Source organism: Temnothorax nylanderi, unplaced genomic scaffold (assembly GCF_030848795.1).
Source record: "Temnothorax nylanderi isolate EJ_2023f unplaced genomic scaffold, tnyl_v1.0 TNYL_tig0120_pilon, whole genome shotgun sequence".
In the NCBI taxonomy this organism is placed as follows: Eukaryota; Metazoa; Arthropoda; class Insecta; order Hymenoptera; family Formicidae; genus Temnothorax; species Temnothorax nylanderi.
In genome coordinates this window covers 499,038-525,057 of record NW_027249182.1, presented here as the reverse complement: position 1 = coordinate 525,057, position 26,020 = coordinate 499,038, and the positions used below count along the sequence as shown (strand labels likewise).

The 26,020-nt window shown below is 34.2% G+C and overlaps 2 protein-coding genes across 2 annotated transcripts; both read left to right on the top strand.

Annotated features, from left to right (window-relative positions):
- The first annotated feature begins 7,024 nt into the window (after positions 1 to 7,024).
- On the top strand, positions 7,025 to 12,616 carry LOC139776435 (uncharacterized). The gene is made up of 8 exons (XM_071713071.1): positions 7,025 to 7,171; positions 7,270 to 7,454; positions 8,516 to 8,914; positions 9,181 to 9,394; positions 9,484 to 9,592; positions 9,692 to 9,813; positions 11,821 to 12,042; positions 12,108 to 12,616. The coding sequence occupies exons 2-8, from the start codon at positions 7,287 to 7,289 to the stop codon at positions 12,515 to 12,517; spliced, it is 1,644 nt and encodes a 547-aa protein (XP_071569172.1). The 5' UTR covers positions 7,025 to 7,171; positions 7,270 to 7,286; the 3' UTR covers positions 12,518 to 12,616.
- Positions 12,617 to 15,379: 2,763 nt separating this feature from the next.
- LOC139776439 (uncharacterized) lies at positions 15,380 to 19,690 on the top strand. The gene is made up of 2 exons (XM_071713074.1): positions 15,380 to 16,224; positions 16,590 to 19,690. Exon 1 carries the CDS (start codon positions 15,716 to 15,718, stop codon positions 16,220 to 16,222), a length of 507 nt encoding a protein of 168 aa, XP_071569175.1. The 5' UTR covers positions 15,380 to 15,715; the 3' UTR covers positions 16,223 to 16,224; positions 16,590 to 19,690.
- Positions 19,691 to 26,020: the final 6,330 nt, after the last annotated feature.

Here is a 26,020-nt window from a genome sequence, read left to right as displayed (position 1 = left end):
AGAACTGTAAACCTTTACCTCCAATATATTTCAAATAAAATGGAGATTTCTAACGCCAAGAGCCAAGATATACATATCATAAGTATATGTAATACTTCTATATTGCTGGCAGACTTCGAGAAGGCTCGCCAACATTACGACGCAGACTATACCCATACAGCACAAAATGTTTTTTAAATATTTTTAAAATATTTTTTAGGAAGATTAAAATAATTTAAAATAATTTACAAAAATATTTTTAGAATGTTTCTATGTCCGTCAGATCATGTCAGAAAAATATTTTCAAAAATATTTTTAAAAGATTGCAAATAAATATATTCAATAATATTTGTAAAATCTTTTAGAAATATTGTTTTAAAAAATAAAATATGTTCATAATAATTTTAAAAATGCTTTAAAGATGACATAAATATGAGTCATTTAAAGGTATGTATATGCCGTTATGCTTTTGTGAATTAAGAATTTTAGAAAAACAAAAAAAAGAAAATACATTTATTATGTATATGTCGTGTGTGCATACAGCCGCGCGCGCGGTCACCCATCCGAGTCAGTACCGCACCTAACGTCGCTTGACATCGATGATCGAACGGACTAAGAGGAACGGCCCAGTTCTCGAACAGTACCCAATACCCGAACAAATTTGCATATATCTCTTATTTTTTATAAATAAATATCAAAATAACTAAATTATATATTTTTTTATATTTTCCTTAAACATTTGCTATTTATATTTTTACTAAAAAATTGTTACTAATACAATATTATCGGCAAAAATCATTTTAGAAACATGGGATCATGGATTTGCGATGTTTAGTTTACTTATCTTACGAATTTTTTTTAGAAAGACCGATTTTCTAATTAGAGTTTTTTTTAATGTAATATACTTAATTGTAATTATTAAAATAAATTTAAACTTCTTAATAAGTTTTAGAATAAGTTTCAAATATTAAAAATTAAAAAAATATTAAAATTTATAAGAAATTACCGTGTTCGGATTGTGGGCCACGTAATAATTCATACGTCCCGTCACTTGAACAGTAACTAAGCAGATTGTTTATGCATGTGCTGTCATTAATAATTAACGTATTTTTTCAATATCTTAATTATTTATGCATATTTTTATGTATAAATATTTATCAAATTCTTAAATAAAAAGATATATATATTATTTTCTACAAAAAGTGTCTACATTAAAGGTAAGAACGAAAAATGTTTAATCTAACCTCAACATTATATGTATTATTATACAATCTCTCAGATAGGAAACTTTTGTAATAAATGCACAATTATTGGATCTTTCCATTCACCGCATTTCGCAATAATTGTCATAAGATGATTCTGCAAAACGCATATCTTTTGCTGAAGTAGAATTTTACAATTATAAGTTCTAAATATTGACAAAATAATGACGCAAAATTATGTAAAAAATAAAAAGCAAAAAGAATTTCTTATTATTACTTGAATAATAATTGTACAATTTTATGCTGCAACGATTTTTACAATAATTACAAAATTAATTTCTGAAATGTATTCATTGTCAGTAATAATTTTAAAATGCTAAGATGATTGTTAAGATAATTCTTACTAATGTTACAATTATATAGGAATTTATTTTAGGCATTAATTTTTTAAAGATTGTTAAATGATAGATTGATTAATTGTTAGATTGTTAAGTTCGGGTACTAGGACATAAAAATGGAACATTTGGGACATAAGTTTTTCCAGCGTTCGGGTACTGGGACAAATAGAATATCGTGTTTTAATCTTTATAATAAATAATTTTTAATAAAAAATAATCTTGTTTTGTCATTTTCTATTGTATATATTATAGTTTATGTATATAAAAAAAAATTACTTGTTTTTTAAGCAGATTAATCAATTATATACGGCCAATTTTGGTAACCAAGTCTTATATGTTCGAGTACTGGGCCGGTCCCCTTAGTGGTGATCCTTTGATTCTGACGCTTCCTTATTGTTGCTTATACTCCTATATAACATACTTTATAGTGTTCAAAAATCGTGTAATGATAATAACCGGTAAATATTAAAAATAATAACGCAATTACAATTAATGTACAATAATTATTAATATGAAATTCGTATATTTAACATAATATAATATTAATATAATAACGTTAACAACATGCATGATAACGCCTAAAGACGTTACCTGACAAAATAAAGAATTTATTTAATGAATTGAATCAAAGTTGAAAAATAATTAGGAATTAAATTTAAAGAAACATAAATCTAAAAAAAATCTATTCTTTATGTATGTGTGTGCATATATGTTCACGGAATAAGTTATAGTACTATATTTTCAATTATTCTTATAATATTTCTGCAATGTTGTTCTAATATTTCAACGAAATGTTGCAATTGTCTTTACAACATTACATTGCAACTTGTAACGTTCCTGCAATGTCTTGCAAGCTTCTATGCTGTATGGGTCTGTTTTAATTAAGAAAAACTCAAAAAATGAAAATAAAATTGTCGTGTACCAAATTTGGTCTTAAAATGACGTCTAATTCATGTCCTTTTCATGACGTCATACATTCATATCCACAATAGGACGCCAAATACACGTCATATAAAGGACATATGACGTCGTGGACGAAATATGACCTTAAATTGACGTCAATAAGACCATGTGTGCTACCTGGGATATTTACATGGGAAATATATATATATATATATATATATATATACAATTTCTGTAACTTTTAAAGTAAATATCTCAGAAACGGGTCGGACAATCGATCGCAAATTTAACACAGGTTTTTGGGATATATAAGTGCACAATCTCTGTAAATTTCAGCTTTATCCCTTTATTTTGACATAAGCGACATACATTCTTTAATTAAGAATATTTCATAATATTTCAAAAATATTTTTGAAAATATTTGAAAAAAGATTATAAAACCAATAAGAAATAAAAATATTTTTTAAATATTTTGAAACAAGATTATGATACAATAAATATGTAGATTCGAATTAATATTTTAAAAATACATTTCAAATATTTAAGAAAATTTTATCTGGGTGATAAAAAAGAACGTTTTTAAAAATATTTTTAAAAGATTCTTAAAATATTCTTAAAAATGTTACCACAAAAGGTTTTTAAACCATTTAAAATATTCCTAAAACCATTTTAAAACGTTTCTCGCAATATTTTTATAGAAATATTTAGAAATATTTTTTGAAAACATTTTGTGCTGTATGGGTATTTCGTGTCTCACTCTAGAGCAGACAAGAGTCTGTCCAAAACACCTACTCTAGTTAATGGTGGACATTCTCAATAACTTTAAATAAAAACAAAGTTTTTTTTCTTTTTATGGTCTTAATTTTATTTTTCTGAATCAGGTATTAGTAATTAAATGAGTCGTAACTCCTGCGGGATACATTTTTGGACTAACGTTTATGGGAATTCTTTTTATCTTTATGACGAGCCCAATCCAATCCCTGATTTTGACCAACTATTTCAAGACTACTCTGTATACAATATATATCTCCCACACATCTCTACTTTATTTTCTTATTATGCTATTATATTCTATTATACATTAATGCATTACAATTCTACGAATAATAAAATTTCTTTTTTTTTGTAGGATTTTACAGTTTCTTTAAATACTTATCATTGAGAATAAGAAAGCAAAAATTTTACACCATATTATATGTTGTGAACATATAACCATGAACAGTATATTCATTGCTGGGATGGTTCATGCAACCCGGAGAAATAATGACTAAATCATAACCCGGACATAAGCCTTCAAAATTCGGAATTTTTCCGGAAAAACAGCACGTTAATATTGGCTATTGCATCGTTCCTTGCCGAGCGGCAAGTGATTCCGCATCCTGTGTGCACTGTGTGCAGAAGTGCTGAAGAGTTGAGGAATGCAGGAGACCAAGAGTCGAGAGAGTAGCGTCAGTAGTTGAACACGTGGTGCAATATAGGTAGATGAGAGAGGAATAAATGAAAAGCAAATGATTCAATTGTGTAAAGTTTTTAAGTCTGCAAGCCTGGTTATGTGTGAGAATAAAACGAGCGATTTTTAAAGTAACGAAGTCTTAAAGTTTTATTAAACGATTTAACAACATATCGTATCCCGAGAAGAATACTGTCACAACTCAAAAATTCACAGATTTCAGGAGAGAAAAAAAAACAAATTTAATTTAATTTGTTTGAATTGTAGAGATAATAACTAATGCAATTACGATATTTTGTTATAATAAACTTATGCTGTTTCTTTTTAAGAAGTCTGTTGTGATTCACTTGTTAATTTATTTATGACACTATATCATCCTGGAAACTACATCCAGGAAACCACAACAAAACTAGTTTAAAAGGATAACGACACTTCTGACCCGTGCAGCGGATTTCGCATGTAGACTTGTAACAATATTATATTATATGACGAATAGCCTTTATGGGCTTAACTCAAAATTGAAATTTTTTAGTTGTGACAGTGTTCTTCTCGGAGTGTGATGTATTCGTGGACAATCTCTCGTTCTTACAATTAATTATGAGGCCTTAACTCCTTTCCCGACGATTGATTCCATCCGATCCTTTTTCTTTTACGCGCACCTTACTTCCTCCGTCTCAAATTCTATGTCTACTTCTCTCTATGACTCAACTCTATTTGTATTCTCTATCCCTGCCTTTTTCCAAAATGCGAAGACTTTCCCCTACCCAGTCTAACCTTCAATAATTTTCGCTTATTTACTTTTGTGTACGTCGACTCATTACATCGCAACTTAACCGACTTCTATTTAACGCTATTATAAATCTTAAAATTGTTTTTACTTTTATCTCAGCGAGCATATTTAAATACATATTTATCGAATTAATAACACGTGCGGTTTTAAGAATGGAAAATAACAGCAATAAAAGAAGGAAACTAAGCGAAACAGTGACGTTGGTTCTCAAAGAGGAGCGATTCGTATAATAGTTGAGAAGCCAAAATTGATCGACAAGAGTCAGTATTTTGCTGCGCTTTGATCCGCGAACTTTCTAGAATATGGACAGACAGGACACGTTATCAATTATGATATTTCCTCGATTTTGTTGCAGTTTAGAAGATTCTAATTCTTGGCTGTGGTCACAGAAAGTCGATTTTTAAGCGTACAAAACATTGTTTTTTTTACGTGTAACGGATGTATAACGGATATAATATCAAAATTCTTAATATAAAACGCAAGTTTTTAAGAAACAAAAATGTATATTGAAATTGTATATTAAAATTGTCGAGTTTTATGGTTAGATTCTGATAACCCTGGCGCCTTAATTTGACGATGGTTTCTGGTAGTACTTTTAATGCTGAACAAAAAATTACATAGGTCTTATAGGGCTAACTGCTCTGGTTTTCAAGATATAGTGTAGTTAAAGTTGGTAAAACTTTAGATTAAGGGCGACCTCACCGATTTTAATGACCTTGATATATGTTGTCGATATGAAACGAGGTGCCACATGGGTTTACAACTTTTCACGCGTGGAAAGTCGACGCATGTACTTTGAAGGCACACTATGTGTCTAGTTTAACAATAGTGGAGCCCCCCGCGGGGGGCGGAACCTCTACTGCCTTCATGCATACACTTTCCACGCGAAACGAGGTGCCACATGGGTTTACAACTTTCCACGCGTGGAAAGTCCACGCATGTACTTTGAAGGCACACTATGTGTCTAGTTTAACAATAGTGGAGCCCCCCGCGGGGGGCGGAACCTACTGCCTCCACGCATACACTTTTCATGCGAGACGAGATGGCACATGGGTTTACAATAACAACAAAATCTCATCAAAAAGATCCCACCAAAAAGATCCCCAAATCTGGGATATATATGCATAGGATGTTGTTGATTTGGGGATCTTTTTGGTGGGATTTGTTTGTTCGGGTGATTTTTTCAGGGATTTTATCAATGCCAACCAACTGGTGCACATCTGCAGTAATGCAATTAAGTTAGAGTGAGACAAGTATATTTTGTTTCACTTTAACTTATTGCACGAATGTGCACCAGTTCAGAAATTTCTTCGAATAGAATAGACGTCATAGATGGTATATGCATAAAGCTTCTAGAACATTCTCAAGCATGTCTCAAAGACGTCATAAACACGTGTTCAAAAGACGTGAAAAGTAGGAATTTTAAATGTCTTTATCTAAAATGTCTTTATCATTAAAACAAAACGTTTCTATAATAGTTTTTTAAACGTTATTTTATCGGAAAAGAAACGTTTCATCAAACGTTTTTCGAATGGACATTTTTACTCATGAGAAACGTTTTTAGAAATCGGTTATAAAACGTTTCGGAAAAACGCTTATAAAACATTTCTGAAACGTGTATGTGCTACCTGGGCTGCCTCCACGCATACACTTTCCACGCGAAACGAGGTGTCACGAGGTGCCACTTTTCAATATCCTAACTATTCTCTGCTATAACAAATTATTTCTGTTACAGATATTAAATATTTTTACACAATGCAACTTTTCATACGAAGCGACGAAAGAAGAAAAAACGGGTTTTTAACTTTTCACGCAAACCGAGGTTCACCCCCTCCCCCGTCTATGTGTATACTGTTTATACACACACAATTGAAGTATTATTTAAAAATTCATATTATTTATTTTTAATTTTAACACTGTATATCTTGAAAACCAGAGTGGTTTGCTCTATAAGAACTATATAATTGTTCAGTGTTAAAAGTGCTATCAGAAACCATCGTCAAATTAAGGCCCCAGGGTTATCGGAATCTTGCCATTGTTAAGTACATATCGAGTTCGAAACGTCGATTATTTTTCCCAATTTTTCATTCTTCTCAGTTTTGTCCAACGCTATTCATCCTGAAAATTGTTCAAATTTATCTTTATTTTTTTTTATTAAAAATTAAGTAAGATGTTTTACAATTTCATGCAATCCGGAGAAATAATGTCCAAATTGGAAACCGGACAAAAGCCTTCAAAATTCATAGCTTTTACGGAAAAACGGCACGTTGATTGGCTACCGCATGATTTCTCGCCACGTGGTCAACGTTTCCGCGTCCTGTGCGCAGAAGTTCTGAGGAATTGAGGAGCGCAGGAGCTCAACAGTCGAGTCAGTAGCGTCAGTTGTTGAACACGTGGTTTTACTCGTGCCATATATGTAGGTAGATGAGAAACGAATGAACGGGAAAGTGTAAGTAGTGTATTTCTGTAACTATTTCTGCGTTTATTTCAGCGAACATGGCATACATATTTTAATTCCTATATTTGATAACTACGATTTTACAATAGAAAATAACAGCAATAAAATGTGCGGAATAGTGACATTAATTCTCAGAGAGGAGCGATTCGAGGTTGAAAAGCAAAAATTGATGAACAAGAGTCAGTATTTTGCTGCGCTTTGGTCCGCGAACTTCATTGAACATGGACAAACAGAACACGTTATAAACCATAATATTTCCCGGCTTTCGCTGCAGGTAAGCAAATTTTAATTCTTGTCTGTGTTTACAACTGTGAAGTCGTTTCTTGAACGTATAAAACATTGTTTTTTTGTTTCTTGTGTAAAACATTGTTATATCAAAATTCTTAACAAAATGCATGTTTTTAATAAACAAATAGGCTGTTCTTCCGAAAACGTTTATGCTCCGATTTAGGTGAAACTTTGTGAATAGGTTCCTTTTAGATAAAAAAGACATATTATACTAAAAGGATTTTTTGCGACTCCAAAGTTTAATAACTTTTTTAACATTTTTAACTTGCTGCCTCCGCGCATACACTTTCTACGCGAAACGAGATGTCACATGGGTTTACAACTTTCCACGCGTGGAAAGCTCACGTATGTATTTTGAAGGCACACCATGTGTCTAGTTTAACAATAGTGGAGCCCCTTGCAGAGGGCGGAACCTACTGTCTCCACGCATACACTTTCCACGCTAAACGAGGTGCCACATGGGTTTACAACTTTCCACGCGTGGAAAGCCCACGTATGTACTTTGAAGGCACACTATGTGTCTAGTTTAACAATAGTGGAGCACCCCGCAGGGGGGCGGAACCTACTGCCTCCACGCATACACTTATCACGCGAGACGAGTTGTCATATGGGTTTACAACGTTTCTGATTTTCTGAAGTTTCGCCAATGATGTTTATGTTATGATTTTGACGGGTATGACTTTATGGTTGTTTACATTACTTAAGAGCTGTTTTGATTTGTAATATACTAAGTTAGTTCGTTCACGACAAGAGCTGTGTGCAAACGTGTTTCTCGGAGATAAGCATTTAAAATGACTGTACAATAATACATAGGACATAAGAAAAAGATGTGAAAAAATATTTAAAAAGCTAAACTTTGGAGTCGCAAAAAATCCTTTTGGTATACGTCTTTTTTATCTAAAAGAAACTTATTTACAAAGTTTGACCTAATGGACGTTTTCGGAAGTTTCGCCAACAAATATATATAGAAATTGCATCAGATTTTATCGGCATGAATAATCTTATTGTATACATTGTATACAAAATAGAGACATAATAATTTTGTAGGATTTCATTAATTGGATTCACGAGGATAGAATTGTAATAGTATTTTATCTTGCGCCAATTTGTGACATTGAAGAGCTTTATCGTCTCTTGGATCTGTTGAAATTAAGCGTTCTATTTGGAGTAGATGACTTAGTAAATCATACAACCGATAGGATTGAAAGAGACTTCTTGTCACCAAATGTTGCCATTAAAATTTGGTTACTGGCACAAGAATTGGGTACTAATGTGCTACGAGATCTTTCTTTGGCTGTTTGTTTAGATCGTTTTGATGAACTGGCACTCAATTCAATTTGTAAGTTGTCGAGAGAAAATTTTTTGAAGTTAATTGGAAACATTAATGTAAGAGCTACAAAGTCTTATTTGCGAAAAATCACACACGAGTGGATGAACCATCATCAAGTGAGTATGTTATATTCAAAAATAATTTAGAGTAATATACTGTTAGAAATAGACAGAATTGTAAAGTTTTACCTCTAATATATTGCAACTAAAATGGAAGTTTCTAGCTCCAAGGTATACATCTCCCACATATTTATATTGGTATTTATGCATAAAAGGGGCCCCTTTTATGCATAAATAACTTTATGTTGTTTTCTTATCATGCTATTATATTCTATTATACATTAATGCATTACAATTCTAATAATAAAATTTCTCTTTTACAGGGTTTTACAGTATCTTTAAAAAATATAGAGAACAAAGAAGCAAAAATTTTACACGGTATTGCTTCTTGTGAACATAATAACCGTGAACAATATGTTCATTGCTGGGATGGTAATAATTTTTTTGAGTTAACTTCATTCGAATATCCTCCAGAAATTATTAAACGTTGTTCCCGCCTTGGTAGAACTCTTGAAGGAATGCAAATCACTGCCAGAAGTATGCATAGTCTGTTTTTTATTATATCCTATCTAAAATAGTTTTGTCTTATTTACTTAATTATTATTTTATGTCATAATTTTTTTAAGGATACGATTTATATCTTTGTGGCGGAGAATATGGTATTGGTTCAGGAAAAATTAACAAAAATATATGGCGTTATTCTTTGATATCTAAGAGATGGCTTCTTGAGACAGAGTAAATATGTTAACGATTAGATAAATGATAAGAATAAGTAGATAAGTAATTGAATACATAGAATGTTATGTCTGTTAAAATTGTTTACAAACATTTTAGGATGCCAGTTGAGAGAAGACATATGATTGTTGTGTTTTTGAAAAACAAATTGCTGCTTGTAGGCGGTGTGGGACGGGATGAACAAAAACTGAAGACTGTTGATATCTATAATATCCATACAGGTGATTTTAATTGTACAACTTACACATACAATGTGTATTTCATTAATATCATGTGCAATACATTCATGTAGCGATTTACCTATAAGTATATATGTACACTGTTGGAAAATTTGTGTTAAATATAACATAAATCACATGTCCGAAACGGTCCACTCAACTTTTTGTGTTAATTTAACATAATATGGATGTGTTAAATGGTAACACCGATACTATGTTAAAATATTTCAACAGAAATGTAATGTAATGTAATGTAATGTAATGTAATGTAATGTAATGTGTTAAAATTTACAGAAAAAAGTGTTGATTTTACTCTATAATAGAAGTGGGAATAAAAATTTACAGAAAAAGAGTGTTGATTTTATCTTACAATATAATCTTAACTTCAACATAAAAGTTATGTTAACTGTACACATAATTAACCTCAAATTACAATCAGACTCACATTTCCCTTCTGTTAAAATATTTTAACATACTATCGGTGTTACCATTTAACTTAACACATCTATGTTAAATTAACACAAAAATTTGAGTGGACCGTATGGGACATGAGATTTATGTTATGTTTAACACAAATTTTCCAACTGTGTATAATAATTTTTTAACAGAAATTAGTATATAGTTCGTTTCCAAGAGTTTCAGAACTGCCAATTATTTAGAAAAGTATTGGTTTATTACGAAAATGTTTTAAACAAAAATGATATGGTTTAAAATGATCTGTTAGCTGGTGATATGTATTTGACCTTTGGATTACTTGAATAGCTCCGTCAAGATTAACATGAAAATTTTAAATAAGAATCTCTATTTCTTATTGTTCATTTATGTAGCTGGAAGTGGTAACATTTTAAAACAAACCTTTTTTTGATAAAAACTTCCGAGCTATGAGTAATTAAAGTTTAAGTATCGTCAGCTTTAACATTACACAAAGTGTACCACGTGGAGGTTTTTCTGTTGGATTTTTATACTTCTTGGGTATGTGCGTATGTGTATGTACGCGTGTTTGCACGTGTGCGTGCATGCGTGTGTGCGCGCTTTCGCTCGTGTTTGTAAATGGTTATGGATATTCATTCATTATTTTATAAAATGTACAAATTGATGCCGTTCTGCTACTTGACATTGGAAAGTAGGGTGAAACGGAACCTACAAACAGGGACAATTAAAAAAAAAGTAATTAAATATTTTAAATTGATTATACTAGAAATTTTAAAAAACGTTTTAAATACATTTTACGTTCGCTTGGAAAACAGCATTCATAACTATTTACAAACACAGGCGAGAGTGTACACGTGCGCGCGCCCCCACACACGCACACACACACACACACACAAGAGATGTAAACCCACTAAAGCAACCTGCACGTGATATATCTTGGGTAATGCTAATGCCGCCTGTAATTTAACTTTGAAAACTCATAACTCGACAAGTTCTCATTTAGATTCAGCGACTCAAAAAACTCTCAGAAATCATCTTTGTAATAATTTTATTAACTGTTTTGTTAAAAGCATTTTTAACCTACAAGCATTTTTTTTCCTAACAGCCAAGGGGTTAAAGATATTGTTTGGTTCATTTAACTAACTTAGTTGATATTACTTAATATTTATTTAATACTTAAACTAAAAGTTTACTTTTTTTAATTTGTTTCAAATTTAAACATTAAGCATTTAAAAAATGTAAATTTTACAATATTTAATTAACCCAACTCACTGCAATTACTTAAATAAACTTAAGAGTATTTTTAAATAAAAAACTATATTTCAAAATTAGTTATCATTGTTAATAAGTAAACTCGAAATTTATTATTTATTATTATTAATTTATTATTATTAAGAGCTTTAAAATAGGTACCATCCTTGTTTATTCGATATACAAGAGTCAGCCCTGCCAATTTTTTTCCTGCTTTGTCAGTTTTCTTGCCTCCTCCGACATTTTAAGCCCTGGGCCTGCGTTATCTTTATCGGTTAAAAAAGATTTTATTATATTTTGCTTTTTTGTATTTGTATAATGCATTAGGTACGTGGACCTCAGGTGCGGAGTTACCTATTGGCTTTACCAGTGTTCCTGAACATATTATTTTTAATGATACGTTAATTATATATCAATTTATGCCTTATTTCGATATCTATTTTCCTGATGAAAATGTATGGAAAAGCGGATATTCTTGGGATATTTGTTATTCTGAACCATCTGCCGATGTGCCAGTTTTGACGCTTCAAACTATGCCATGTTACATTGGTAAATATTGCAATTTATCAGTTGATGTGGAGGAAACTTAAAGTTCACATTAGTATATTTTGCAGATATTGTTGACCGAGAGGAGTTGGTTTTAAATACTATCACAGACACGTGCAACATGGAAGGTTGTAATCGTATAATGAAGACTTTACCTTACTCAATCAATGGAGGGAAAAGTCAGAAAGACAAAATAGACCCGAAAGGTCATTACCACTTATTTAGTAAAACAGTCTATATTATAAAAAGTGGATATTCCTTCGCTCTAAGTTCATTCTTTCGCGAGTATGGCGAACCAACTGCACTATTATGTATGGATCACGTAATACGCGACTCAAGTCCGTTATATTTGCATAGTATTCCTATTCGGGATCCAAGAAAGTTCAGTTCTTTGATCTTAACCAAGAACTCAGGTAGAAGATTTTTTAATCTACTACATCCAGCTCACTTGCACTCGACAAACGTGAATTATACTTGATTTGTATAATTGATTAAATATCTATTTAAAGATTCGATATGTTTGTAAGATAGAAAGAGGAGGAGAGACATTGATCTAAATAAAAATCCAGAAAATCTATTTTTCAACGTGGAGCCACTATCAATTTTATAAATGGAACATCCCCATTTTTGACAATAGAATTTTGTAGCTGATGTTGAGACATTTCTAAAGACCTATAACAGTCAATATTTTTGTTGAGAACTTGCGGAGATGTGATCGTGTGACATCGCAAAATACGCGATATCATATATCTTCTCAAGTTCTCAACAATACTATTAATTATTATAGACCTTTAGAAACGTCTCAACATCAACTACAAAATTCTGTAAAAATGGAGTATTTCATTAAAAATTTTAAAAATGACTTTTACGTGACCGTAAACAATAGAATTTTTTGGAAATCGATTTCATCATTATTTGTCCCCCTCCAGACCATACACATTTTGTCATTTTTTTCTAAAATTGAAAAGAATAAAAATTTTGGGAGTAAGTGGTTAGAAATAAGAGTAGGATATTCTAAATCTTGTATATTCAGATAAATATCATTTTTGATGATATTTATCTGAATCTTTATTTTTATTCATCGTGATGTTCTATTGGTTGTCATATCATTCTAATTATTACAAATATCAAATAATTACAAATAAAGAGTACAAGGGAAAAACAATCACAGTCTACTTCTTGTCGAAATTGATCTGATCATGCTACCTTGTGACATTTTCAAAGAACTTTTATCATTTTTATCTGCTTTGTTTAAGAACAGTTACCATTTCATTGGAAATAAGGCCGAAAGATATACTGTGCTGGGGAAAAAATCTTCATAATCCACGCGCTTGTGGGAAAAAACCATCAGAGTCCATACAATGTAAACACTAAGGCTCCGTTCTGATATTCACTAAATTCTGTACTAGTTTTTTCAATAGTATTCTAAGATATTTGATGTCTTGAAACTTAAAATTGCGTTTTTCTCGAAATGAATCCAGATGGATATTGATCGTTTTTCCCCTGTACCCTTCAAATGCTTTCTGTATGTAATATTTATATAAGAAAAATATTCTATTGTCTACATGTTTTCTTCTTCTTTTTCATTGGGCCACAGAGCCTGAATCGGGTCTTTTGGAAGAAGCAATATGTGCCGTGTCTTTCTGTTCGTTACAATTGCAATTTTTATGGGAAGAGAATGTGTGGCCCTTAATTCAATTTCCACTTTGCGAGACTAATTTTTGTTTTGAAACTGATTTATCGTTATTGTTTGATAGTGATCTGCCTTCAAAAAATGGTCAGTGATCGCGTTCCTCAGTTAAGAATCTTGCGATATATTTCACACGCCCAACCCTATTCTATGCTGTATTAGAATCTTCTCTTTCCATTAGCCTACAGAGGACCGTGACTCCAAAAAAAGGACACTCTTTGAAATCGAACTCTAAAATTCGGTACCGATACATGAGAACTTATAAATAATTTATAGCCGCGCAATTCGTATTTCGTTAACGCTGAATTGCGGAAGCTTTCCATCGAATTACGGCATATTTCTTAGACTCCGCGCTAAAGCTCGAAAATCCGAGCCTTGGAAGACATTTTCTAACATCGGCAAACGCTCTCCTTTGTCTCGGGTGCCTCAGCCAAAAAGCGCGTGAGTAACAGATGACCGGCGCGACCTCGAAATCAGCTGAGTCCCCTTAGGCCTTAGACAAAGGGGCCAAAACAGCTTATCTTTGCCTTTAATTCATTTATTATTAGCAGAACGTGAATGTTCAGAAATATTCGCGAACTTTGCGAGTATATTCCCGGTTCTTCGCGCTCGCGACACATTCGATCTTACAAAAGAGGACAACTAACCTTTGACCCATTGAATTTTGCTTTTAATATGTTACTCTGCACTCCATTTACCAGTACAAGGTACGGTACTCTGTTGAATGCGTTAAGGGGTTATAGTCTACCCTGGAATTTTCAAAAAATCGATTTTTTTATTGGCTTAAAAAATCCTTTGAACCCTCTAGAATAAGGGACAAAAGGTCTCATACCTGCCAGAAATCGTTTTCATTGAAATTTCGAGCTTTTACCCAAGCGCTCCGGAGTGCTCCGAAACGCCTACCTGCGGCAAATCGTTACCTGCTCGGCGGGTACAGCGTAATGATTTACTATTCATTTTTGAACTTCTCTAATACACTAACGACACCAACAGATGTCGTTAGAAGTACTTTATAGTCAGTCAGAAGCATTTTCAACAGACAGCACACCAGTATTGCATCATTTTATAGCCATAGTTTCGAACAGCTGTCGTCATTTCGCCGTTTCCCGTGTGGTCGAACGTATCGTGGAAAGTTGAAAATTGTCGGAAAATGAAGCGTACGCATTCTGGCAAAAAGGGTTCACGTGAAAATCCTGGACGACCTTCAAGAAGTAAAGAAAGACCGCCGCCACCGAATCGACATTCGTTCGAGAGCGAAACCGCGTCGACGAGTGCTTCCGCGAAAAAATTACAAAGTGACTCGGAGGAAGTGCCTGTAAATTCTGGCTACGGATACCGTTTGATTGTGTTTTTAACATTTTTTTCAACGTTGAGTGAAATGGTGAAATGCAAAGAGTGCGGTGGAAATATCACTTTTTCTGAATCAAGTATTCGCGGACTTGGATTCAAGTTAGTTGTCAATTGCGTTAAATGTCAACCACGCTACATCCTCTCTTGTCCGCTTATAAAAACCGCGTACGAAGTCAACAGGCGTATCGTTTTCGCTATGAGACTCCTTGGAATCGGTTACGATGGCATTAAAAAGTTCTGTGGCATAATGGACCTCCCGAAAATCTTCCACAAAAACGTTTATTATGATGTGATGAATAATATTTATTTGCGTCGAGAGCCGTTGCCACTAAACTGTTTTCTGCAGCCGTTGCTGAAGAAAAACAGTTGACGGAAAATGCCGAAAATGGAACCGAATCGAGAGGGTTAACAGTTTCTGGCGATGGAACATGGAGGAAACGCGGCTTTTCGTCGCTGCAAGGCGTGACAAATGTGATCGGCTCTTACACTGGAAAAGTGCTTGACCTCGTGGTGAAATGCTCGTCTTGTAAACAGTGCGAGTATTGGAAATCAAAAGTAGACACATCGGAATTCCAAGTATGGTCGGAAACCCATGCAGAAGAGTGCAGTGCCAATCACGACGGAAGTGCCGAAAAAATGGAGGTGGACGCTGCCATAGAAATATTCAAAAGATCGGAGGAATTTTACAACGTGAAATATTCTTCGTATGTCGGTGATGGAGACTGCAAAACATTTAAAGGAATTACCGAATCTCATCCGTATGGCGACGATTTTAGTATAATAAAAAAAGAATGTGTTGGACATGTACAAAAACGAATGGGGGCTATGATATGGTCGTTTGCTCCGAAACGAGTGTTTAGTGGCGCAAAAACAGTTGAAGTGGCATCGTATTTTGCAGCAAGCATCTTCAATCACGGCTACGAGAGTATCCTGCAAATGATGAGCGTCCTGAATTTGCAAATTGGGCCAAATGCCGTTGAAATGTGCGACAAAGCAGATGAGTTGAGAATTTCGGTTGCTGACAAGCGGTCGTTCGAGACCTCCAAAGAAGGACGAATTGAGAGAAGAACAGCACGATCGGCTCTCGAAGAGGATTTTCACGAGCAGGAAGGTTCACTGTATGACGTAGGAATGTCTGATTAACGGTAAGACGCTTAAAATGCAATTTTTCACTCAAAAAACTAGTGCCGAAACTTTAAATGCGTTTTTCTCGAAACTATATGTTTTTCAAAACGGTGTACACGATATCTCGAGTTCTAATCGATGAATCGACTTGAAATTTTGCACACATATTCTATGGAATAGTAGTTTCGGAATGACGGACGATTTTATATCATTATAATATTTTGTTCAATAATTATTAATAATAATAACATGTAATTTGGGTCCAAAAATGCAGTGAAAAATTCAGGAATTTTTTTCTTGACGCCAAAAACGAGGAGAGAAAAAAAGCTCCGTCATTCCGAAGACAATACAATATAGTTAATGACCATATTTTTTTTTGTTTCAGACCACCCACATTTCAGAAACCATGTACACCGTCTGACCACCTCTAAAAAGCGGTTGGCATCGATAAGATACCTGAAAAAATCACCCGAACCAAAAAATCCCACCAAAGAGATCCCCAGATCGACAACATCCCGTGCATAAATATCCCAGATGCAAAAGATCCCGTGCATAAATGTCCCAGATGCAAAAGGTCCCCGAATCGACAACATCCCATGCATATATGTCCCAGATGTGTATCATTATATTACAATATTTTTATTATAGCTTTCGAGATATCAATATTTAAATGTAATAACAAGAAACGAAGTTACATATAATGAGATACATTGCACCGCACAATTAGTGATCGTTACAAATAATGTAGTAGAAGAGTTCCGCAAACCACATTGCGCTACAATGCAGCTTTCGAGATATCAATTTTTAAATATAATAACAAGAAACGAAGTTACATATAATGAGATACATTGCACCGCACAATTAGTGATCGTTACAAATAATCTAGTAGAAGAGTTCCGCAAACCACATTGCGCTACAATGCAGCTTTCGAGATATCAATTTTTAAATATAATAACAAGAAACGAAGTTACATAAAATCAGATACATTGCACCGCACAATTAGTGATCGTTACAAATAATCTAGTAGAAGAGTTCCGCAAACCACATTGCGCTACAATGCAGCTGTCGAGATATCAATTTTTAAATATAATGACAAGAAACGAAGTTACATATAATCAGGTACATTGCACCGAACAATAAATAATCCTAATAGGCTAAGTTATGGGCAACACCACGCAGATATTCAACAACGTCGCCTTTACCATAGGTGCCCACGACATTAAGCAATCGCCTATTACGATCTCGATATTTTCTAGTTTTCTTTGGTCCAACGTCGCCTCGAAGTATCTGTTCAAGCTTTAATTCAGTCATAGCTTGCTCATCACGCATTAAATCGATAAATTTCCATGGTGTAACATGAGCCGCTTGGGCACGAATGTTAAAGGCGTTGTGCCAACCTTCAACTCCTGTCGGCTCTTGAGTTTGTTTTGCTTTCTTTCGCAGTTTGGCCATTACCTTCATTACCTCAACTTTTGCGGGATCCGGCGCGTGAGAATGATCAAATTCCTCGGTTACTCTACCTATAAACTCATATATAGAGGAAAGTACCCGATTATGAGATAGGCTCCTAATATGCGACAGCGAGGTTTCTGCTAAACTAATAGGCCCTATCTGTTGGTTCCACCATGAACTTATTGCCCTTGGGGTAAAACCTATTTAGTGGAAAATTCATTGTTTGATCGTGCGTGTAGTCGTTGCAGAGAAAGAAATTGTGAAATTGGATGTTGTCAAGTGCCATGGATATGAGTCTTTAAACCTTGTTTATTATATAATTAATAAATATTTGGCAATAAGTTCAGCATGCAGCGATAGAGTAAGGTCGTATTAATAGGAAAATACGGGATATGTTGAGTTGCTCAATTGTAGAGATTAGATTTGGTAATCGCGAAACCGCAAGGCGTGGTGCTCGTAACATGAGATACTCAGGGTACTCCTGGGTTGCTGAAGTATGAAAGTTATTGTATAGTAATAAAAGAAGAGAAAATACTATATTAACGTTAAGGGAAGGTTTATACGAATTTATAAGACTGTGCTGACCTTGATTTGAGGGGAAAGGGTGGAGGGGGAAGATTAGGTACAATATTGAGTATAAGTGGGTTTACGATTGTTGCAAATATGCTTCTCCATTACATTTGTCTTTCAAAAACTTTAAATAAAGATTTTTAATTGCAATATGATGTATTTTGCACTTTATTAGCGATTTCCCGGGGTCTCTCATATTAGGAGCACACTTTTTCGATTTTTTTGAAAGCTCATTTTTCACATTTTTCTAATTTTCAGCAAAATTAATATTTAAATTAAATTTTACATTTCAGCATCTTAAAGCTTATTAAATTCCCTTTAAAATGACCTACTATTTTTTTCAATTCTGCCCATAGACTTCCGGCAATCACACAAAATAGATATGGTATCTCATAATCGGGTACTTTCCTCTATCATCAATAACAAAATCAATCACTCAATGTCGCACACAGCAATGCTGACATACCTGTTTTGTTTTTGGTGGATGTATAGCAGCGTCCACGGCATTTGCCGGTTTTATGTAAAACACATCGCCATATGAATTTTCCAGCACCCTCGCGATGAAATACATATATGTATCCACGATGAACAAGATTTTCACCGCCTTTCTGATTTGTCACAAAATGCAGCGTCATTGTTAACAGACAACCTCGCAAACTTAGGGCACTCGATGAATTATGCGACGAATAATTTCACAATTCGAAACAAGCAACGAATAAGCGAGTGACTCTATGTTTCGATACGCGTCCTCCGAGAAACTTTCGTCGTTAGCGGGCTCGCGCGCGAGGGTCCGGGGTTTTATTCCCACGACTTCAGAATGTTCTCGATTCCTCCGGACCCCCGGTAACGAGCCGAAAATTCGGCTGATCCAATCAGCTGTCGACGTCTCGAGTAATTCGTTTTGACGAATGTCACGCTGAACTCGAGGCCAGTCACCGATCAGCTGTTTTGATATATAGGTCGCTCGCTTTGTCACGGGTGTATGCCTCGCGCACCGAGTCTCCGAGACAAAGGAGCGAGTCATTATCGCCAACAATAGAGCTCTGTTTTTCTGCCCTTCAGTTACCGGGAAATATTCGGCTATTTAAATGTAAATTTCTGCGACCGAATCTATTCTTAACATAGAATTTCGCTGGCTTTACCCTTAAAGGCAGAATTTGCCCGATTTCTTTAGAGTGGGATATTCTTCTTGTTGGGATTATTTTATTCGGGAAACATATTTTTCGGGATCTTTAGAGGGGGATTTTTTTGTTGTTGGGATTTTTTTTTCGGGAAACATATTTTTTGGGATCTTTAGAGTGGGATTTTTTTGTTGGGATTATTTTCCCCGGGGGATATTCACCGTTCACCCTAAAAAGCATAGTTGCGCGCGAAGGAGTGCCTCATCGCCATATTGAAATTTTTTACACCAAAAAATTTGTACATGTTCTTGAAACCCTAATAAAGATAATGAAGAAAAAATTATTCATGTATCACCGATATTTTGTCTGAAATTAATTCCTGAAAATTCGCCTGTTTTTTTGCTCTCCACACACAGAAAAATATCGTTCTACAGCCAAGAAAAGCAATTACTCATTTTCTAAGTAATAGTTTTCTTCAACAAAGAATATTTTCTTAATATTAGTTTTAAGATATACTTATCATAAGTATTAGAAAAGCTTATCATCATGTGCTTAAAAGAAGAATTTATTCTTCTTTCAAGTATATTCTGAAACTTTATCTAAGAAAAGCAACATAAGCTTGATTTGAATATTTACTGATTCTTTAGGTAAGAATATGAAATACTTGGCTGTATAGAACAACATTCTTCTAGGTTAGGAGGTTTTCGTGCGCGGTCCGGAGGGGTACAGTTTAGAATATTAAAATTCCTGTCATCAGGTGGACTCGAACTCGGTTCCTCGTGGTTATGAGTGTGATACTTTACTGCAGTATCTAGTTTTGACAGAAGTGATTCATTGATTTCAAGTATATTCTGTAAACTTTATCTAAGAAAAACCACATAAGCTTGATTTAAATATTTACTGATTCTTTAGGTAAGAATATGAAATACTTGAAATCAATGAATCACTTCTGTGAAAACTAGATACTGCAGCACTAAGAATATAATCAGAGATGTGGCCTAGTGATAAAGTGTCAGACTCATAACCACGAGGAACCGGGTTCGAGTCCACCTGAGGACAGGAATTTTTATATTCTAAACTGTACCCCTCCGCACCGCGCACGAAAACCTCCTAACCTACATTCCACTTAGGAACTAAAGAATTAAAGAAAATTAAATAAATAAAAATAATATTAATTGTAATCATCAAGAATACAAATTCTTTTTTGAAGTAAACGATTATTCTAGATGAATAAAATTTTTACTTGATTCAAATAACGGATAAACTTCTCTCAAAAAAATGTGATATCTTTATTGAAGTATATGCTTCTCTTCCGTGGACTCTATATTGTAAGTAAACAGAATGTTCGTATTAATTTAATATTCTTGTTTCAAGTACTAAACTTGCTAAGATCTAGAATATGTTTTGAGTAAATGTGATACTTATGACGACTTTATGGTAGATTTGCTCATATATGAACTTATCAAATACTTGAAGCAAGTAATATTAACTTGTAGGTAGTATATATTTTTCTGTGTGCAGGGTAGACTAACCCCTTAATTAATTTATGAATAGACATCGGATTTTTTATATGCAGATTGGTGGAAAAGAGCAATTAGTAACTAAGATTATGTTATTTATAATGTCTAACATATTTTATACTTAACATATGTTGCAGTATAAAAATGGATATTATAAATAACATAATCTTAGTTATTAATTGCTTCTTTCCACCAATCTGCATATAAAAAGTCCGATGTCTATTTATGACATATTAATGTTTAAATTATTTTTCCATATTAATGATAAATCAACTATGTTTATGCAAAGAAGTTACTTTCACAAAATGCGCTTGGTTTAAATTAAAAATGATGTGCTTTAAATATTTTTATGCTAGATACCATCTACAAACGTGTACACATTGTGATACGTTATAATATATTAATAGTGCACAAATTGAAAGTTTCTAGACCAAAAATTAATTGTCATGTGATGTATTTTCGTTAATTACGATGTACTTTGCAATGTCATTATAGCTCTACTTCTTTTATTTGCAATACATAACTATAATAAATAAACTTTATTTTGTTGAATTAAATAATTACACATAAAAAATTTCAAACATTAATATTTCATAAACTATTGCGCATTGAACAGAGATACTGTATCTTGTATTTGTGAATGGGGTATACTGTAACTGTAACATATTAAAAATTTACCGATATTCAAGGGTTAAAGCTTGGTTGTCCCTTTGTTAGGCGCTCCAAGTGACATTGTGTAATAGTTGAATTTCTATAACAAGGCATCACGACAAAAAAGAGGTGGCTTGCCTCCTTCTGCAGTTTTCCCGAATTCAGATCTCAAAATTGCGCGGTAGTGAATCCGACGCCGAGAATCAACGCCGATCGCGGGAATTCTCTTTCAATCACCATCGTTTGAGATTCCTCGTTCACGCCGCGCCGCGTTTCGTCGCTCGCGGAATCGCAACTTCACTCCGTTGCGCGCGAAAGAATAAAATGACTGCATGTACATACATAGTGTAAAAAATTCGTGTATTGAGAACGAATTTTAAAACACAGACACACAATCAATGTTAACAGTAAATTCGAGATTACTCTGACATTTTTTCGATATCTCTTTCCTCTCTCCGTTCGCGCACACAGACACATCTATGATGGTTTTGATTCTCTGTCGTCTGTTATGTTTGACTAACTGAGTGGAAAACATATCTTATTTAACATTTAATAACAAAAACTACATAGAGACATTATCAAAATAAAAAATATACTTGATCCATTTTTTACATTTTAATGTCCTTCTCTAGGCTTAAGGAGGTTCGCCTATTAGTCGAAAGTCAACTTAGAGTCTTAATTTTTTTATATGATTTACATAAATACTTTACACAAATAATCCCAAAAGTTGAGCAATATTGACCGTATAGTTTTTTTGTAATATTATTTAGAAGTTGACCACTTTGAGCCTATCGTCTTATGAGAAACGGTCGCTCTGAGGTAAATGATCACTGATTTAGTACACACTTAACCAACTTAGAACTTTGAAAAACTAGCATTTGACAGATGAAACATCAAGGATTGCATAAAAACTTAAAAAATAGGGTTTTATCGTTTGGATTTAAAGCTTTATTGTCACAAAGTTTACTTTTACCTCGTGGATCGAATTAGTAATGACAGACGTTGCCATTGGCAACGCAACAGCTGATGCGAACCCAACCTCACAAACAGTGCTTAACCACTAATCATGAGTTCACGACACGCAATCATCAATGTATTAATCATTTTAAGTCTTTAGTATTCTCTGACAATTGTTCATATAGGTTTTTATAAATTATTTGTGATTTTTCTTTTACTTTATAGTGTTGGATAATAAGTATTTGACAACGATTCCTGAGTTGTTGACGCTCTCATACTTCGGCTTTCATTATATTTGTTAATATTCTGTACACTAATAATTTACGAAGAATACAGCACGTACGTAACTAGCATCCACAATTCATCGATCATTATACTAAAATATTGCATATAATTCGAGATCGCTGTAATGACATTATTATTCAATCGCATTTTTTACTTCAGAATAGTAGGCAAACCTCCTTAAATTATTACAATTTTTACTATTATTTTTTTTTCTTACAATATATTATATGCATTTTTACTATTATTTTTTTTTCTTACAATATATTATATGCATTAAAAATGAAAAGTATAACATAGCACACAAAATACAAGAAAATCATAAAATGAATTACAAATTACAATTGCTTTTACATTTTAGACATTTATATAATTTATATCGACGAAAAAAGTGCATTTCTTGATAAAAAGCGAAATAATTTTTGAGATATATTTGTTCGACACGAATGTTTCAGATATTATTAGTACTGTGTCAAGTCGCTCTGAACAGAGAGAATCCTGAAAAAGGACATTCCGGTCTTTTTCGTGGGACCATCGAAAGCGATCGAAAACCCCTGTACACTACCGCCAGTATACATCCATTTTCGAAATTGGTATTAAGGGGACCCTGCAGCCGTATGATTTACCGACATTATCGTTTTTAGATGGATCTTTTAATTGGCTTTATAGAATTGCAAAAATCTTTTACAGAATTAAAGTCCGCACAAAAATCTAGGGTGCCAAACGCAATTTTATATCAAAAACATCAAAAAATTAAAAATGTTACTTATTTGGGCACATACACAGCTGTCACCTGACGACAATATTTGCTTAAAACAAAAATTCTGCAGTTTATACATACATAATGTTTATCATCCTCCCTTGGGAAAACATGTAGGAATAATATCGTGTAAGTAGAAGTAAGATTCAATGCGTACAAAAAAAGATCCATCTAAAAATTATTTTGGTAATGCCAATACGGATGCAGGATGACAAGAAGAGCAGCAACAGTAGTTGCCGGATCTTGCGAGAGATGGCGAGCAATCGAACAAAGACAGATGTCATTTCGTTAGACAAAGACAGATATAGGGAAAACAAAATTAGAAAGGTTGACATTATCGACATCGAGGAAGTTCGCCTGTCACTGCAGGATCCCCTGTAGCCACGTTCATTTTCCGACACTGCTGATAAAACATCATTTTTTTGGTGCACGTCCGCGCTACATCTGTAAATGTATTGATGTTATACATACACTGAGAAAAAAATACTGTTGCTTCAATTAAATGTGGAATCCCGGGGTGCCAGAAACATAAATAGTTGATTCAATTGTATAAATAGTTGATTCAACTATTTAAATAGTTGATTCAATATTTGAATTATTTAAACAACTATTCTAAATAGTTGAATCAACTATTTATACAATTGAATCAACTATTTATGTTTCTGGCACCCCGGGATTCCACATTTATTGAAGCAACAGTATTTTTTTCTCAGTGTATAATACTACATTTGCAAATGTAGCACGGACGCGCACCAAAATAATGTTTTATAAGCAGTGTCGGAAAATAAACGTGACTACGTAGCACCAATTTCGAAAATGGATCAATGGATGTACTGGCGGTAGCGTAAAGAGGCTTTCGACGGTCCCACGAAAAAGGCCGGAATGCCGGGACGCCGCGCCGGGATGGGCCTCTCTCAGGCTTCTTTCTGATGCAGGCTAAAGACGATGCACGCACAGAGAAGCGTAATCAACCAAAATCACCATCGAGAGTTTTACAATGGCGGTCTACTCGTTCTCGAGGATTCTCGATTATAATTGGTTGAGAATCAGTTTAATATTTATATCTTACATGTATCGATAAATATTAACTTATTTTATATATTTATATTATATGTTAAATATCTAATAGCCCTCTCTTCCTCTCTCTCTTTTTCTCTTCTTTCACTTTCACACTTCCCAGACAGCACAATGTCCAAAATCGGGACATAAGACGTCTTTTAGCCATTTTTTCTAGATAAAACATCTAAAAAAATGTCTAAAAAATGTCTTTTAGACGTCTTATGTCCCGCTTTTGTACGTGCTGTCTGGGTTATTTCAAATAAAAAATATGTATCTCCTATCAATTTAAAAATCTGAATACGAGACAGTAGGCCTTTATAAAACATTTTGTAAGCAAAACGAATAATATTTGGGAAACAAGCAACAGAGAATGTTTTATAATTTTTAAGTATCTTGACGACGACGGTTTATCGTCTTTTATGGTATGCGCGATCACCGCGCTGCAAGAACGATCGCGACGAAATTTTTACAAACGATACAATTTAATGTTAATTTTCTACAAAGTTAGATTAGGTGCACATACAAATAAATTTGAAACATTTGTAAACGTAACGAATTACGTGAACGAGCAAATTACGTGTCTGTTTTTGAACGAAAAACGGAATTGTACACACGTTTGAGCTTGTTAATTTGCACTATCGACGTTCATACGCATTTTGGGGCAAGCTCGCTCCCTCGTTCGCGATCGTTCGCGATCACGACAAGTGAGAACGCCAAACGCGCAATCATTCTCTTTAATTACTCAATAGATTATTAATTCCCGTGCTTAATGAGAGGTTCGAGCTATTCACCGAAACGTCTTTCCACGCGATTCACTCATTCGAAGTAGAAATCAAAACGGAGGCAAGAGACACGAATCCCGAGGTTATTGCCTACTCACTGCGCAGGACAAGGATTCTATTAAAGATTTGAATGTATCGCGCTTCGAATCATTTGTCTCTCATGCACAATTCACTTACCAATCACGGCACATTGCAGGAGACCCGTCAAATCACAGCCGGGAGGAGCGGGAAGGTGATACGACGTACGGGCGTCCTTTCGGCCATCCCACTCGTAGCAGACGTTGCAGTCGACACGAGAAGAAACAGAATACAGAATATTCGGCGTACATTCAGCTTGCGACACACACACACACACACACACACACACACACACACTCTCTCTGTAACCGGAGGATTTCTTTTCGTTCACGAGAAAGAAATTACACGAGCGACAACGTCTCGCCGCGACCCGCGACTCGTACCGACGTTCAACGAATGACGTAGTACTTGCGCGCGCGCCGCGCATCGAGTCGAGCCGCCGAATCCGGCCGAATCACGTTCGGCCGCTCTCGCCGCCCGTCGCCGCGCGCCAGGCCAGCGCCGCGGCGGCAACACTCGGCAGTCGCGATGTCGCGACCGCGGCGTTGAATGAATCCACCGATTTCGGAGCAGCGTATGTTCAA